The 17,286-nt window shown below is 41.9% G+C and overlaps 1 protein-coding gene and 1 pseudogene across 1 annotated transcript in view; one reads left to right on the forward strand and one right to left on the reverse strand.

Annotated features, from left to right (window-relative positions):
* The window catches only part of LOC148757639 (heterogeneous nuclear ribonucleoprotein A1-like), a 34,609-nt pseudogene extending 24,263 nt beyond the window's left edge, over positions 1–10,346 (reverse strand).
* Positions 10,347–10,473: 127 nt separating this feature from the next.
* The window catches only part of LOC141568658 (uncharacterized), a 72,276-nt gene continuing 65,463 nt past the window's right edge, over positions 10,474–17,286 (forward strand). The window contains exon 1 of the mRNA XM_088799740.1: positions 10,474–10,496. Coding sequence (XP_088655866.1) covers positions 10,474–10,496 — 23 coding nt within the window. The remainder of the gene's footprint in view (positions 10,497–17,286) is intronic.

Here is a 17,286-nt window from a genome sequence, read left to right on the forward strand (position 1 = left end):
AGTTCAATAGTGCTGGAACCAAAACCCTCTCGATTTTGAGAGGCAAGAAATGAACCTGAAAGTATAGGCAGAAGATAGAGCAAAAAATGCAGACTTCATAACATTAAAGAATATTTACATAAGGACAACAAAATGTCTTTGTGGTATGTGTTTTACAGGGAACACTCTTTAAGGATGGGCTGGAGGAATGCAAAAGAGGTAGGAGGATGGTTTGGAGAGCTTATGGCAGTGAAGATGGCTAATGTCGATGAGACTGAAGTGTATTTAGAAGATAGAATTGCTGAGGTTGGGGAGAGACTGGATGTAAATAGTTAGGAGTAAGAGCGAGTGAGGGGTCAAGGTGATTCCAGGTTTCTGATTTAGGCAAGGGGGGGGGGGGGCGTGGTGTTTCCGTTCACTAAGACAGAGAACGTCAAGGGAAGAGCAGCTTGCATTTTGACCTGTGGATAAGTTTGGAGCATGTCGAGTTGGAGATCCCTGTGAGCCTTCCACAGAGAGATGTCCAGCAAGAGCTGGAGCTCAGGAGAGGAGCCCGGGATGGAGATGGACGTCTGGGCATCATCAGATTACAGATTATAGTTAGCATTTATACACAGTATATTTATGTATACTATGAATAGAATATATTATATACAGAGGGTGCTAAAAAATGTATACACATTTTAAGAAAGGAAAACTGTATTAAAATTGTAATAATATATACTGATAACAAAAGATGAATACAAGTCACATTTGACTTCTGCAATTAGAAGAGGTACTCAAAGTGGTTACCATCAGTGTCCAGACACTTCTGATAATGGCAAACTACTGCTTGAGCAACGTTGACCAAAGTGTCCACTTGTATACCTCTTTTTGGCACCCCCGGTATATCAGAAATCTCAGGTGTGGGTAATGTCTCCCAGAAGAATGTGAGAAGACAAGTAACGTAGGAGGGCCCCTGAAGAGAAGGATGGCCCTGTGTCTTAGCCCAGGTTTCCTGAGAAGCAAAGCCAAAGCCAAGCTCCACGGTAATATTTTGTTGGAGGGCTATGGGGGCACCACAGCAAGGCAATAATAATAAGAGGAGAACAGGTGGGAAGAAGGAAAGGCAGGAAGGAAACACACAGTGGTGCGATGCCTCATGGGTCACAGCCTCACAAGAAAATGCAGCCTGGTGTTTGGTCATGCAATGTCCAGAGAGGCCCAATGTAAAGATGCCTTTGATATAGTTGGTCAGACAGGGAAGGGCATGTAGTTCGTCTTCAAGCTGCTTCTCATTTCCTGCCTCTCATTAATCACTCTACAACCCAGTGTATTAACTTCCCTGCATTTCTTAGTTGTACTAACCAGCCCTCCCAGGCAGCCACCGAAGAAAGCCAAAGCCTCTGTGGCCCTGTTGTTCTCAAGTCTCAGTACTAGAACTTCTAGTACTCCCTTCACCATGGGCACAGGGGGCGCTTTGCCAAAGCCCAACCCACTCGGGTCGGGGAGGGGTGCAGAGGCAGATGGCAGTGTCAGGACTTGTGGCCCTGGTGGCAGGGACTAGAGGTTCGCAAATGATGAAATGACGTGTGTCTTCCAGGGGGCTCTGTAGCTAGAAATCAAGGCAAGCAAGTAGTTGAAAGGCTGAAACATTTTTCAAAATACAGAACAAATATTTGAAAGTGCAAAGTGAAAGTGGGTCTGGTACGTCCTGTGAGGAACAGAGAAGTCAGAGTGGAAGACAACAGGGAGACATCAACAGGGCCAAGAAGAGGGCGTGTCTAATGCTTCTGTCCAGTCATACGCAGTAAACACTGAACTGGAAATGTGTGGATTCCCTGTGCTTCTGGTAATGCACTTCAGTTTTCCTGTGACAACCATGACTCCTGTTTTCTTGGTTCATTTGGTTTGGGTTGAGTGAACCCCAGCCATTGATTCCCAGGTGCAAACAATCAACGTGTGACCTCCCTGAGGGAGGGGCTGTGAGTAACCAGGCTAAGGGGACTCCATGCCTGGAATTTCACTGGGACAAATGATAAAGAGCTGGAAACCTAGGACTTTTCAATTTTGTGAACCGATGAATTCCCTTTCTTTGCTTAAGTCAGTTAGAGTTGTTATTCTGTCATTCTGCTGTCAACAAAAAACTATCCAGCCTAAGAGAAAGCTTATGAGTTTATTTGAGCTAACCTGACGACAATTGCCGGGAAGCAGTCTCAACAGATTGAGAAAATGCTCTGGCAAATGGTCATTTTGCAATTTATTTTATACAATTAGAATCAAAGGAGAAAGGTTACATTAAATCCATTGGTTGTAGATTAAGGGGGTGGGAGAAAGCAAAGCAGGGAAATCTCTGGGATTGGACAAAAAGCAAAATGGAGAGACACACACTTCTTTTACATTGGTACCCACCAATGTAAACTACCCACCAGGATAGTTAATAGCATTTTACAGAACATAGAGATGGTATTTGGGGAACAAAATGACAATGAGGGATTTTGTAGTTTCCTGCTCTGGTGTGGTGGGTTGTGCCCTCTGAGGGGTCAGGAAAAGGATTATTCTTACATCACAAGGGTATGTTATCTTATTTCCAAGAAGACCACAGAAAGGCTCACTTAAGGTCAAGATTGAAATTTGTCAAGGAAGTCACAGGCCAAGGATGTGACTTCCCGCATTGGCCCATCTTAGTTAGGAATTTTTATGCTCACGCAATCCTATGTGGTTATTTTCAGTCTCCTGAGCTTGTCAGGTTTAACATGTGGCCACTTTTCCGTCCACAGTGCCATTTCTGTCACTGCTGTGGACCTCCCCCAGGGCAGGGTGTCTCATTGGGGCCCAACACGCTGCCAGAATACGGCAGACACTCATCAGTCTTGAAAGATTGCAAGGATTCTATGATAGTGAATTGGTTTGATCTTATTTGGTGTTTCCCCAGGTTCCTAATCCCGTACCAGGTACATGGTGGACTTCTCTTAAATATGGGTCCATTTGAGACAACAGACCTACGTTAGAAAGGAGGGGCCCACAGAAATCACTCCAGCTGGAGTTTTCACAGAAGAGGGTGCCTTCCTTATGGCTGAATTAGATTATACTCTGGTCAAATTTCCAAAGTCTGGTCACTTTTAAAACTATAGATGTAGAAATTTTTAGATCCATTTTATGGTTCCTTCATTATTTCCCTTAGGGAACAAATCTATTATTCAAACCTCAGTTTTCTCTCACATTTTCCCCGTATCTACTCCTTTCTAGTTCAGATAATGATCCCACATTCAGGTGCTCACGTCCTGTGGCCTAGAATAGAGGAACAGCATCCTAACTGGCCTTTGTCACCATCTGCTCTTATGCATCATTACACATCTTATTAACAAGTCGTAATTTCATCTAATGTCTGAGGCTCAGTTAAAGCAGAGGCATTTTATGACTCTGCAACTACAGTATATATGCTTCTGTTATAGCACTTAAAACAGCCCAACTTTTAGTACAATTAATTGCAGGCGTTTGTGTCTTTCTGTTTATCTGTCAGTCTTCCATAAAATATATATATATTTTTGAAGTTGGAGGACGATTCAGTGGACTTCAATTCACTTATAAGGCCACAAGGAAATTACATGGAAAGAGACTTCCTTAAATACTGGTGTACGGCAGACAGCGATTGAGCTCCAAATTAGCTATTGGAACTGGGGTCTGAGACCTGACATTGTTTTGCTTACCCTTTTGTTTCATGGACCTGGTCAACAGGAGTACAATGTCAGTCCCGGTCCTATATTTTTCATAAATTCAATAACCATGTGTTTAGACTATGAACACTTGCTGTGAGCATAAGTAACAGTGATGATCGACTGAAAACATTTTCGTTGAATAAAAAGTTCTTTGCCATGTCTCTCTCTGCTTTGTATCTTTGCCAAGTATTTTTGTAACTGAGATTTTACACTCTTCTTCAAATTCTCAGAATATGTATGGTAAACAATAAGATGTTTTCTGATCATATTTTCTGATTTCCCATCTGTACCTGCGAAACATACATTCTTTTCTGAAATGAAAAGGGAACGCATTTGCAAGGTTAATTTCCTCTGGGAAAAGTGGGGTTTTCAGAACAACTTAATGTTTTTTTTTATTTTTCTGGAATGTATAACTTGTAATTTAATCTTTATTCACATTATATGTTCATATTTGCATGATAAAGAGATAGTATGTCATTTTAAAACACCTTTTTGTCATCTGAATTGCTGAAGGAAGAATACTAAGGAATCTAATAGAGTAAGCATTTTTAAATCTCATATTGGACAAACTTCCCTAATCCTCCAACACTCAGCATTGATTAGCGGTAGCAGATGACCATCTGCCTTGTGAAAGGTTTGGAATGACTGTTTTGTCACAATTTTCAGATTTTCATGACATCTACATGTCATTGCATCTTTTTTTTTTTTTTTTTTTTTCAATCGGCACCACCTCTATAATGGAAGTTTGAACCTTTAATGATAAGAATGATCATCAGAATTTTCTCTTCGCAGAATCAGCATTAGCTTGACTGGTATGTGATCTGAAAGCTCTCCCACTTTTGATCCAGAGGTTTCATCCAAGGCACTGCCAGGCACGTGCGGAACCAATGCTACTGGTCGGAAGCAATGCAGGCTCTTTAGCAGGGCAAGGGTAACATCCCTTCCAAAAATGATAGGACAAATATAAAACTCCAAACACTTCCTTTTTCCTTGTCAGCCAGTCGATTTGCAAAACATTTCTGAGGATGTTTTGAAGAGGTTGGTTATGTGGTGTAATAAGCAGCGGTCTTGTTACAGGAAAAGAAAAGAGGGCCCTTGGCTTCACAAAGCTCAATGTGAGCCAATATAGAGCTCCAAGTAAAAGTGAGTTTATTTAGCAGAGCGTAAGTAAGACAACAAAGGCCACCCCACAGACAGAGTGGCGATCTCCAATCGCTAGTGGAAGAGAGACCACGCCAACCCTCAGGCTGAGGTTTATATGTGTTTTCTGCTTCCTTGGAAAATGCTTTGGTATGAGGGTGAAGGAGGATAGAAGAACAAGCATAAGTTTATCTTTAACTTCAGTAAGATGCAAGAAGAACAAAGAGAGGTTGGTTTTTAACTCTTGTAAAGCACAACCTGTGTTTTCTTTCCAGGCGCTTCACTGCAGGAGGGTCCTAATGAAATATCTCGTCTTCAGAGAGATTGCTGTGTCATTGATTAGCATGGCCTGAGTGCTGTGTGTTGGAGCATGTAGGCGGCAGGCTTGGAATCCAACCTCTTAGTTCCATTTCCTGCAAAATTAGTCCTCATGTCTCTTCTGTATATTAACCCGGTACGTGCCAAGCCCTTGTTCCTCATTTTTAATTATGCTGGTGGAAGAGAGTCAACATGGAGAATTACACTACCATCCTGGGGGGCAATTCCCATGTGCCAGACCTCTGCCAAGCACTTTGCACACATTACTGTCTCATGTGATTCCACATAGAACACTGAGAAAGGTAGGATTACTGTATCTTTTTTTTAGAGAAGGAAACTGAGTCATACTTTCTTAAGAACGTCAAGTCAAATACAAAGGATGAAAATTTAGAATCTCTTCAGATTTCTCAACAGTCACAGTAGAATACAGACGACAGTGGAGGGATACCTTCAAAATTGGGCAGGAAAAATATTTCTTCCTTCAGTTATAAGCCAAACTATGAACCAAGCCAGAGCAAAATAAGGATATTCTCAAAAAACTAAATAAAATAAAACCATTTCTTAAAAAGCCATGGCTAACAAAAGAATAAGTGGAAAAGAAACAGAAACACTCATGGGCTACAGGAAACAGCAGATGACAGATGATGGAGAGAGCTTGCTCCACTCCCCTGGAATCGGGACTAGCCTGTGACTTTCTTAGGACAATGAGACAGGAGCAAAAGTGACACAAGCCAAAGCTTCAAAATTCTTTTGTGTTAGAGCTTCCTCATTACTGCTCGTGGGACCGGTGCCACCTCCACTGTGTGGAAAAGCCTGGGCTTGCCCACAGATGATAAAAACAACAACACATTGCCCAGTCATGTTCCCGGCTAACACGCCCAGCTAGTCAACCCCAGCAGCAGAGGTCCCCAGCTGAATGAGGTCCGCAGCCATCAAACCTAAGAGTGAATGAACGCAACTGAGACAACCAAAAGGAAAAAAAAAAAAGAAAGAAAGAAATCACTTGGCTGAGTCCAGTCCAAACTGTTGATCCACAAAATTGTAAGTCAAATAAATGGTGGTTGTTTTAAGCCACTGAGTTTTGGGGCAGTTTATAAGCTGCAAGACATAACTGATCATGAAATTGGAAGCTAGATGTGGGGTGATGCCAAAAGAAAATGTTGAAATATGTGGCATTGACTTTGAGACTAGGCAACTGGAAAACTGAAAAAACAGTGAAGAGGCTGTTTGAAATTTATAAAAATGATGATCTGAGGGACAAATAGAAGTATAAAAATTGGCAAAAGTAATACCTGCAACAACTTAGAAAAGAGGGCAGTACCTAATGAACTTTAGGATTTTCTAGGATCACCAAACAGAATTATAAAAGTGTCATTTCACTTCCTTTATTGTAAGAGCTAGGAAGGAGATGAGTTCAAGAAAGAATTATTTAGTTTTATAGCAAAACTTAAAGGGAATTTAGAAGGCTCAGGACCTACTAACTTTTTCACATTCCACCTTTCCATACAGTAAAGAATTCTTCATGGCAAACATCAATTCAAAAGTGTGGCTGTAAGAAAAGTTGTTAAGATCTCTACAAGTTTTATGGTAGTGCCTAGAAATACTTTTGAACTAAATAAAAGGAATTCTAAGAAACTTAAATACATATTTTTGAGGGGTTTTTTTCAAACAAAAGAGCCACGAGCTTTAAGTTGGAGAAACGCTTCTAGACTCCTAAAACTGCAGCAGTAGAATGTGTGTTTAGATGGCTGCTCACATGCAAAATGAGCCACTTTTGATGAGGAGGAAAGGACATTTCAGAGAAGGAACTAAAAAGCCCAAGAGGTAGAGCCAACAGCCCTGGAGAGCAATGGGTCAGGAAACTATTCCCAGGGCACAGTCAAGAAATCAGGCTGGGAGCCATTTCCAGGGAGCAGAACCAAGCTCTAACGAAGGACCATCTTCTGCCTCTAGGGTGGGGCATCTCGCATATTGTCTGTTGTAGGACGTCAGAGTTCTCACGAACCAGTGACTGCTTTTTTGATTGGGTGTGTCTATGATGGTATGTATACGGATGTAGGGAGTGTTGTGATGGGGGACATATGTCTTGCCTTAGCTCACTGGCCTCTGGATATAGAAAACATATCTGACGAGATGCTGATGCCGTTGATTTCAAATCTGATGACCTAATTAAGACTTTTAAGGGATCTAGGATGATGGACATCTTTTGCAGAGCAATGTGAGTTATTGCGGCAGAAGTCACAGGGAAATTGCAAAAATATCCACAATGCTTTGCAGCTCCTCCTATCAAAGGTAACATTTCCTCCACCTCCATCAGTCTTGGCTGGCCTTGTGACTTACTTTGGCTAGTCGATCAGAAGTAAACATGACACAAACAGAACATTGAAAAGTGCAAGTGCATGGGGGGAGCCTCTCTTGTTGCCTTGGGGACCATGTGAAGAAGTCTGAGCTAGATAAACAGAAATATGTGGTCCAATCACCACCTTTGCTTGCCCTAGCCCCATGAACTCCCAGGAGCTGCAGCACCTAGCGGACAAGCAGCTACTGAAGATACGTACATGAGAGCACCCAGCCAAGACCAAAGGAAAACACTCAGCTGATCCCAGACCACTTTGCTAACTCACAGCTCATAAGCTAAATAAATAATTGTTTGGGGATAGCTGGCTGCACAGAAATGGCTGATGGACTCACCATGCTGAATGGCTGGTGAACTGTTCATTCTGCACTTCAGAAAATGACCTAATACCCACTCATTCCTCTTCCTCATCCCTACTGGCCGTACTTTAATTCCAATCTGTCCCAGTTCTGATGGGCATATTTTTAAGTGTCGGAATGTACTGCATGTTATGTTGGAGCATGTCTGCAAAGCAGTGATTGTTCAATTACTTGAAAAAGCCGCAGTGAGGCCATAAAAGATAGCTAAAAGTTAAGAGGGCAAACTTATTGGAGAGACATGTCCAGGCATTCCTCTCCCATACGGTTATTTATCGTTATTCCATTCCACCAGAGTCTGTTTTCTTTAAATATAATTTATACCTCTATGCAATCACTTTGACACTAGGCTTGACTACGCCAAGGTCACAAAGTTAAATTAGCCAATAGGTAACATGAGAGACACTCATTCCATTTCATCTCCTGGTCCCTTCTGAGCCGGCTTCCAAGAGTGATTTATTCCTGTTGGTCTCTCCCGTCCCCTTGAGTAGCAGTAACCTGCTCTGTACGCACTCACCTTCGCGTTGCCTCCTGCTCTAACAACGGAGGCTGAAGTTAGACTGCAGTTCAGATCCTGGCTCTGGCACTCACCAGCTATGTGTTAGGGTAATTATATGTACAGGGTATGTAATTATATGTTACAGGGACTTGCATGTATTAAACTTTCGGGTTTTTAATAGATTTAGGTGACCGACAGTATGTAACACCTCTGCTTTTGCTGTCATTGTGAGGACAAGAGGTTTGGAAGACTGAGATGCTCCAGCGTGGTGTGTCGTGCTGGATGGAGACGGGAGGCTGCTGCTTCATCGTCCTGTAACCTATTTAGTCTGTGCTGTTTTCTGGTGTCAGGGTCAGAACGGATTTGGCCACGCAGTGGGCTGCATCCTCTCTGGCCAGCCATATGCCTCGGGAGAGGTCTGCCTGCTTAGCTGAGCTGGAGCCACCCCTGAGGGGGTGTTATGGTTTGGGGGCAACAAGGTTTCCTGCAGTGAGCACAGGAGCAGGAATCACAGGACCTGGGCTTTATGCTGCACCCAGCACTCATTTGCTGAGTGACCTTGGGCAAACCACTTCCCTTCTCTTCTTTCTGTTAAAGGGAAATAATTGATCTTATGGCCAAATCTTACAAAGATGTAGTGAAGATCAATTTAGAATATCTAGAGCAATTTCAGAGGGAAACACCAGAGGGATTATAATTACTTTTTAATCCATAATTAAGTCTATAAATAGTGAGAGGTATCCACACCTGAATTAGACATTTAAAAATGAGACTTCACTTTTTTAAATTAAATTTATTGAGGTGACATTGGTTAGTAAAATTAAATAGGTTTCAAATGTACAGTTCTATAATACATCATCTACATATTGCATTGTGTGTTCACCACCCAGAGTCAGCTCTCCTTCCATCACTATATATTTGACCCCCTTTCAAAAAAAATCTTTCTCAGGAAAATGAAGGCCAATGATTCGGCCATATTCATAGAGAGGACGAACTGGAAAATATGAAGATCATGGCCGTAATACAACATTAAACTTGGACTCTCCAGGGAGACGACAAAGCTGCTGGTGGAGGATAAAGAGCATATCAGACGTTCCACACTAAAGACTCAAACTCTAACTCACAACGGAAAGGAATCAAGGGTATTTATAGAATAAAGTCTTCAGATCTTAACTCAATTCTGGATGTGGAGATTTTCTGAAGGAATAATAAATTGGAGAGTCCTTAAAAAACACTGGAGAACCCCTTTCCCTAAAATTTCTCTCACGTCCTACAAGTCTACACCCTCAATCTAGGCAGAATGAGATGCTGCCAGAATAAGAAGGGCTCCCAACAGCAGCCAGGAGCCGATTCAGTCACGCCCTTCTTGGGAAACTCACATTGTAGCCCTCTGAGCATCAAGAGATTTTCCGTTTTTGGCCTTTTCCCCTTGCATTCCTCCAGTTGAACACCCACTTAGGACAGCACAGTAGAACATGGTATCAAGTGCACAGTTTAATCTTACCACCATTTTAGGAATTTCAAAATAGGCAGTCAAGGCAATTTAGGTAAGATAACCCTCCAGAGGTAGAGGAGTTGCAGAAACACACCTACCTGATTCAGTTAATTGACAGCAGATCGAAGCACAGATGCCATTTTTCCGGGTTGGTTAGCTTCACTTCCTGGGTCAGCAAACTCATGCTCTGACCTCACCTTGAACTGTGTTCTCTCTCCCCCTCTTCTCTGGCAGGCGTGGCTCTCCTTGGGCCATCATGACCACTGAGGATCGCGATGCCCTTTTCTGGCTGAGTCACAGGCTGCCACCTCTTTTCCAGCTGAAGCTGGTCTTCTGAAAGCCCCTTAATCTCCAAGTGGACGGGTTGCAGTTTAACACACTGGGTTCATAAAAACAAATAAAATGGCACTTTTTATTTTCTCTGGCTGATACTCCTCCTCACCAGTCTCCACCTCCCTGGAGCCAAATGTTTGGGAGATGAAAACCTAGCGTTCCCGCAGACCATCTCTGTTGGGTAAATAGCCCATGGATGCTGTTTCTCTCCTAACAGACCTGGTCCTCCCTACCCGCCCTGCTCCTTCCCCTCATGGTTGCTGGCCGTAGGAGAAGCCTCTTGCTGTCCTTATATCAGGATGGCGGAAGGGCCTGGCCTCAGGTGAGGTCTTGGGCTGGTCCCCCTGCACTGACTTTTTGGTCCTGGCTGTCCTCTGGCCAATCTCTGCTGAGACAGCCTGGATCCAGTCTTGTCTGTGGAGTCCTACCTGTGTTTCTGTTCCAGCCTGGCTGGTGTAACTCCTGGTGCATTTGCTCAGCCAGGCCGTGCTCCTGGGGAGCCCAGAACCCCACTGCTGGGCAGGCCCCTCTCCAGCTCTGACTAGTACTGTTCACATGCCACAGTCATTGTGAGTCCTGAGAGGCCTGTCCATCAGCCCTTGGATTCAGGGTCATTTACCCCGTGCCAAACTGAGCCCCTCTGAGGCTCCTCAGCTCTCAATCTCCCCTTCCCCCAAAGGAAACATTAATTTCTAGTCCCTTTTCTGCTACCCTGAGCCCAGACTGGCTAGGGCGCTAACCCAGCCTCCTCCCTGTCCAGAGGCACTGAGCTATATCATCACTCTGTAGTTTCTACAAATTGCAGCCCTGGCCCTCAGCCTCACTACAAAATGCACAATGGGAGATGGGTGAACTCACCCTGGCTTTCAGACTTTCCCACATTTTTCTTTTGCTCGGACCCCACCTCTCTCCTCTCTAGCTCGGACTGACTTTTGAAACATTTTCTCCATTTCTTTGAAATATGTATTTCTTTTAGACATATCAACTTTATAAAGTAGTTATAACTGCACCCATGATTTTAATATTTTTATTCCCTTTCCCTTTAGCTTTATTAGTTTTATCCTTTAGCTTTATCCTTTTTCCTTTCTTTGTTTCCTCACAGGAGTCATTTTTTTTCCTCCTGCACTTCAGGAGAACCTAATATACAGTAGCCCTTAAAGTCTGCATATCTAATATTAGACTCACTCATAATATTTACACACAGATATATTTAATGAGCTAGGCTCTCTCCTTCATGCCAGGAATACGATAGCTGACAAGACAAAGCCTGGCCCTCAAAGGGGGTAACTTTTATTGTAACCAAACATTGTTTACTTTATTATTGGTAATTAACTAATAACCTGGTTCCTGCATTTTCGCAAAATTTATTGGTTACCTACCTATTATGTGCAAAGCACACTCAAAGATATTGTGTGTATGTGTTTGGAGGACTGTTCCATAATGGATACACGTATATGTCTTGCCTTCAAATAATTCCTATCTTCAACTAAGGAGAACAGAGGTACATCGATTGAGAGATCAATAAAAAAAGATAGGAGAATCTTAATAGTTATATGGAGCAACATGCATGTGTCCTAAAGAAAACTGCAATAGTCAGAAGCAGCGTGGGTTTTCTGATGTTTCAATACTTCCCTTCACGTCACCACATCCTGTGTCTGACTTGCACACCCCGCTTTCCCTCCAGTTATGATGGGTCACTGCCCCTGCCCTGGCCTAAAGCAGCCCCTTCCCTCTTCTACTGGATTCCATCCTCTGTAACCTAGTCCGAGCCCACTGCTCTACAATCATGACCCATCTCTCTGTCTTCATTTTTTTTTCTCTTTATTGCACTTGTATTCCTATATAAAACCAATACAATTACTCCTTAGGCACATAAACACATAAACGGCAGAGCGCCAAAGCTGTCATGCACCCTCACTCATCTCCTATTACACCTGGGCTCTGAAGTGATTTCGTCCAATCATTTGGTTTAGCTTGGTTACTCCCAAACATACATCTCTAATGAACTCTAGAGTCATGGTGTCTCCATTTGATTATCTAGTAAGACACCCAGAACTTAACACGTCCAAACCAGAATTTATCATTTTTCACGCTGGCTCCTCTTTATGTTTCAGGAGATCTTTGGCCAGAATTCCCTTCGTTAGGACTAAAGACCCTTTGTATTCACCACATACCTAACCATTGATTTATTCCTCAGTTAAGAAAAAGAAGAAAACAACAAACTGTGACCTTTGACTAAAATGAATTTACCAGAAAGCTGATGAAGCTTAAGTTTCCAGGCCCTGTACCACATAGGCCACTTTCAAGATCCTGGGAGGGGCCGTGCATTTCTGAAAAGTTTGTGTGGGGCAGATGTTTTAACCGTGATCCGTTTAGAACCCTGTCTCTCTGCATTCGTACTTCCCCTCCATCACATTTCTCCTCGTGTCAGGTGGCGTGAAAAAAAGATGCGAACCTATGAGGAAGTTGAGTTGGGTCTACACTTAGTTTGGGTCGGTGGCATTTATGTTTGTAGTTTACAAATACTTCTGAGTCCTGTGAAATGATTGTGTTGTTCCAGGATAGAAATGACTTCTAGCACTTCTCCCCTTCTGCCTGAAATGCTCTCCCCCCGCCGTATCACCTTACTGTCTTTCTCCTTCAAATACCCTCTCCCCTTACCACACACCCGTAATGGCATTCTCTCTCCCTTTATTTTTCTTCATCACATTTGTCTACCACAAATAGTGTCCCTTGTTTTTCTGTTTTACTTTTGTCTCCGTCACTAGAACTTAAGCTCTCAGAGGTAAAGGTCTTCGTCTTGTTCATTGAGCCACATCTGAGTAAATATTTGTTTAATGAATAAAATAACATCCTTAAAGGTTTTTGGCAATGTAGATTTTACTATAATTAAAATAAAAATTCATATTGAAAACATGCAATAGGATACAGAAATTATGTTTTGAAAACTGATATTGACTAGTTTCATTAACTATAAGAGAAGAATTTGAGAGAAGAGCTATCTTCTTACTTTCTCCCTGGTGTTATTTCTTTTGTACCACTCAAGGTATCTTCCTTAATAACATGTTAATTAAAAATGTGTTTATTTGTGGTTCTATTCATTTATGTAATCATTGCAATAAAATGTCTGGATCAAAAATTAGATTTATCACTAAGTCAACATTTGAGTATATAAATATTGATATACACAGGGCAATTTATTTAAAAACAAACATAGGAAAAGAAAGGGAGAGAATGGGAACTTTCAGTTTATTATTTTATTTTTTAAATTGTAGGTATATAGCTGCATATATCAATATTATAAATACCTGTTTTTCAGTAAGTCTATAAATACTTTCCTTTAATGTGCATATAAATGTAGTCAATATGTTTGTATAAATAACTATTGCATAAAAGAAAAAATTGGAATGAATGCTATAACTGAATTTTATTTTTATGCTCTCTACATTCTATAAATTTTAGACTATGGTCCTCAATAGGAATAAAGAAAAAGACAAAGCGAAGAGGTGTTGTTGTTTTTTAACCTTAATCTCTAACTAATCCTGCTTTTATGACAATCTGAATCAATTTTAATATAGCTCTAGCCTTTTCTAAAGTTACATTTTTTCTGTTTTAGTGAAATGAGTTTTGTTGTACAAATTTGAGCAAAGTGTATAATCATGCTAGTGTACACACACAACAAAGATGCGTGTAAAGATACACATGGCAAAGCTACATCCAAAGGCCTAAGTGACTTCTCATGGTCATTTCCCTGGCTCCTTCTATTTGGCCAGTGTAATAAATGTCATGTCACATCCACTCCTCTGAGGCAGTGACATGGTGAAAGCTGCACTGTGATGGATGGAACTTTCAGACCGGACTGAGTATTTAGATATTGCACTAGTGAATTACATTTACAAAGGGCTGTGTTATCGGAAAGTGTGATTGTTCTTCTGTAACTCTTCTTCTGAGCGTTTAGGAAATGAGCCGGTAGTTAAGGAATACTAATGTGTTTTCCCTTTCCTCAGCTACCATCTCTTTCGTGTTGCTTAGCTACAATTGAAGCAAACCCCAAGGCTTACATCCACAGGCTTTTAGTCGAAGGAAGAACTTCCTCCCCTTCAGCTAGCTTCAAATAATCCAATATAGCAAAGGCAAGGGACTTGGAAATCAAGTTCATCATGCTGAAGGGGCAGAAAAATTTTCCCTTCATCCCTTCTAGGTTCTTTGGGGGGTCTAATAGCTAAGTTAATATCAGACAGATTAACAGGAGACAAAAAAATTTAATTACATACATACAAGAGTCCCACAAAGATTCTATAGATGAGAAGAATAAACCACCTTGTTCACTAGAAACCTAGAGAACGAAGACTTGAAATAAACACATTATTTTCTCGCTCAGTGTGGTATTTCCAATAAAAATACTTTTCACGAAGTAACTGACTTCATCTGCTATTCCCTCTTTAAAGGTGAACTTGAGATGTCAGCCCTTTTCTTTGAGGACGCCTGCTCTTTAATATGTGTATGGGACTTAAGGGGGGCAGTCTCTTTTAAGTGATAGAACATAGCTTGCCGACTTGCAATCTCAAGCTTTTTGCACGTACAACATTTCAAAGACTCACACAGCATGATCACAATTATCTCTGAATAATTCCTTCTCTAAAATTATCCTACCAGAGTAGTGGCATTTTACCTTTGAAATGTATGTTTCGAGAAACACTTTAATTTTCCGGCCAGCTTAAAATAACAAAACAAAATGACCGCAATCACGCTGCTTACTCCTTCGGTGTCCTTATCTGAGAAGCTAAGAATTACTTTGGATCCCTTTTCTATAGATACTGCAGTTGCCAGTGGAGCCATATTTTCTGGATAGAGTCTATGCCCCTTCCTCCTAGAACCCCAATTTCTTTTGGGGAACATGACTCCAGGTGTCCACGTCTCACTGCAAAAGCACAAGCCAAAGAGACCAGCTCCTTTCTTTCACGCATGTTGCTTCCATTTGACCAGATGAGCCAAATCTCCTGGGAATTTGCATCTTGACAAAATGAGGTGATGAGAGAGGAAAGCTGGAGGAATCCCATGGACCTTGTAGAAGGCGGGGATTGCAGCCCAGGCTGTTAATGTTTAGAGACGGTTATCGTGCTGCTTTCTGTTGTATGCATGTGTCCCTGTTTCTCCCTTTGTTTCTTCCTGGTTTCAAGCCTGCTGTTTTAGCCTCAGATCAATTCTGTGAGACCCGACACATGGGATCACACACACACACACACACACACACACACACACACACACACACACATATCCTAATATCCTTTCTCGCAAATCCTTTTGCTCAAATTAGAACTAATTTCTGTTGTCTGTGCCAAAGGACCTTAATTGATATTGATGTCATGATTGTCAATCTTATAGAAAAGGAGCTAACCGAAATCCTAGGGGGGATGTATTTCATCCAGTCCTCAATCTTGAATGTCCGTCCACAATTAAGTTTGTGAATAATGAAAGTACGGTAATGATACATGTTGCAGAGTACAAAAGTTCAGGTAGCACCTTAGGATACGATTATGTTTTTCTTGACACTTTCAGCTTTATATGAAATGATTCAGTGTGCTGCCTTCATTCTAGAACATTTGAAATGTTAAAGCTATGTGGGTAATGTAGAAAGGATTCAACCAAATGTCCATAACAGCAAATGCAATTAGGCTTCTTCTCATCCTACTTCCCTTGAGGAATTGAATTTTTGAGTTTGGGTTTTTCTTTTTCCTCTCTTTCTCTCTCTCTCTTTCTCTCTCTCTCCTTCTCCCTCCCTCCCTCCCTCCTTCCCTCCCTCCTTCCTTTCTTCCTTCCATTTTTTTTCCCCCTTGGGAACTTCCCTGGCAACTTTGTATTTTTAAGAAAGCTGTTTATGCCCTAAAACATTCTGTTATTTCATTCAGGAGCTCTTCACAGTAGTCTACCATTAAACTATAAAATTGAAACTCCAGTGCAAGATTATATTGATTTGACGATATAGATAAGTAAGCACTTGTGACATTAGAAGATTATTCAGATTGTGTTAGAATCCATTCTAAAAATGTTTGCACTAAAAATTGATGTGGGCTTAGAAATTTCTGTTCACCATTTCTGAGTATTTTTACTAAAAGAAAAATTAGAGAAAATAAATATCTATTCATAATAAAGTACATAAAGCACAGCATACAGTATGTTTCTGTATTAGTGTGGGTATCTTATGTTGCAAACAAACAAACAAAAGTATTAACCCACCTGACCTAAAGGATAAATGAGAATATATTAGTTTATATACGTGAGATGTGTAGGTATGTGTGGGGACAGAGCCCCAGAAAGCAGTTTCCAGGCTCTCGGCCTCACATAGACAGGTGCTGGCTCAGGTAGTAAATGGCCATCAACTGTGATTGCATGGCCATCAGCTGTGGCTAGTTGGCCGTCAGCTGTAACCAGTGAGCCAATGGCCACTAATATAACTGCTGTGGCTACGCTAGCAGAAAAAATGGGGCTAGCAAGAAGATGGTGGCTGGGCTGGCAAGCGCGGATGGCGGTTTGCGGACAGTGTGGATCCAGCCTCCAGTGAGAGTATAGTGCCGCCAGAGAGAATATAGTGGTATGACTTCCCTACCTATGGCTCCGTGGGTGTTCCTTTTTGGCCTCACCGTGTCCTGCGTTCTCTTGTGGGGAGTGGGAGCAGAGACCCCGCAGGCCGCCCCGCAAGACAGTATGAATCTGTTGTAAGACAAGGCTTGACCCTTAGGATTATGCTTGTCATTGGGGCTTTGTCTCTGTGTCTTTATAATACTCTTGGTTCTTTCTTTCTGTCGGTGTTACTAATATTGGTGGCTGCAGTCCCAGGCCTCACACCTGTACCCGATATCATATGGATGAGAATAATGTACCCGAGTCGTCCCAAAGTTCTGAGCAAAACTTGGAGATTCAGTCCTGTTCAATTGAATTAAGTCACATGTCCTCCCCTGAATCAATCATTGTAACCAGAGTAATGAGATGTAGTGCTTGGCCATTGTGGGGGCGGAGCCCCAGAGAGTAGTTTCCAGGCTCTCGGCCTCACATAGACAGGTGCTGGCTCAGGTAGTAAATGGCCAACTGTGATTGCATGGCCAGCAGCTGTG

This window comes from Rhinolophus sinicus, chromosome 7, assembly GCF_057876585.1.
Source record: "Rhinolophus sinicus isolate RSI-liver-muscle chromosome 7, RSI-T2T, whole genome shotgun sequence".
Taxonomy (NCBI): Eukaryota; Metazoa; Chordata; class Mammalia; order Chiroptera; family Rhinolophidae; genus Rhinolophus; species Rhinolophus sinicus.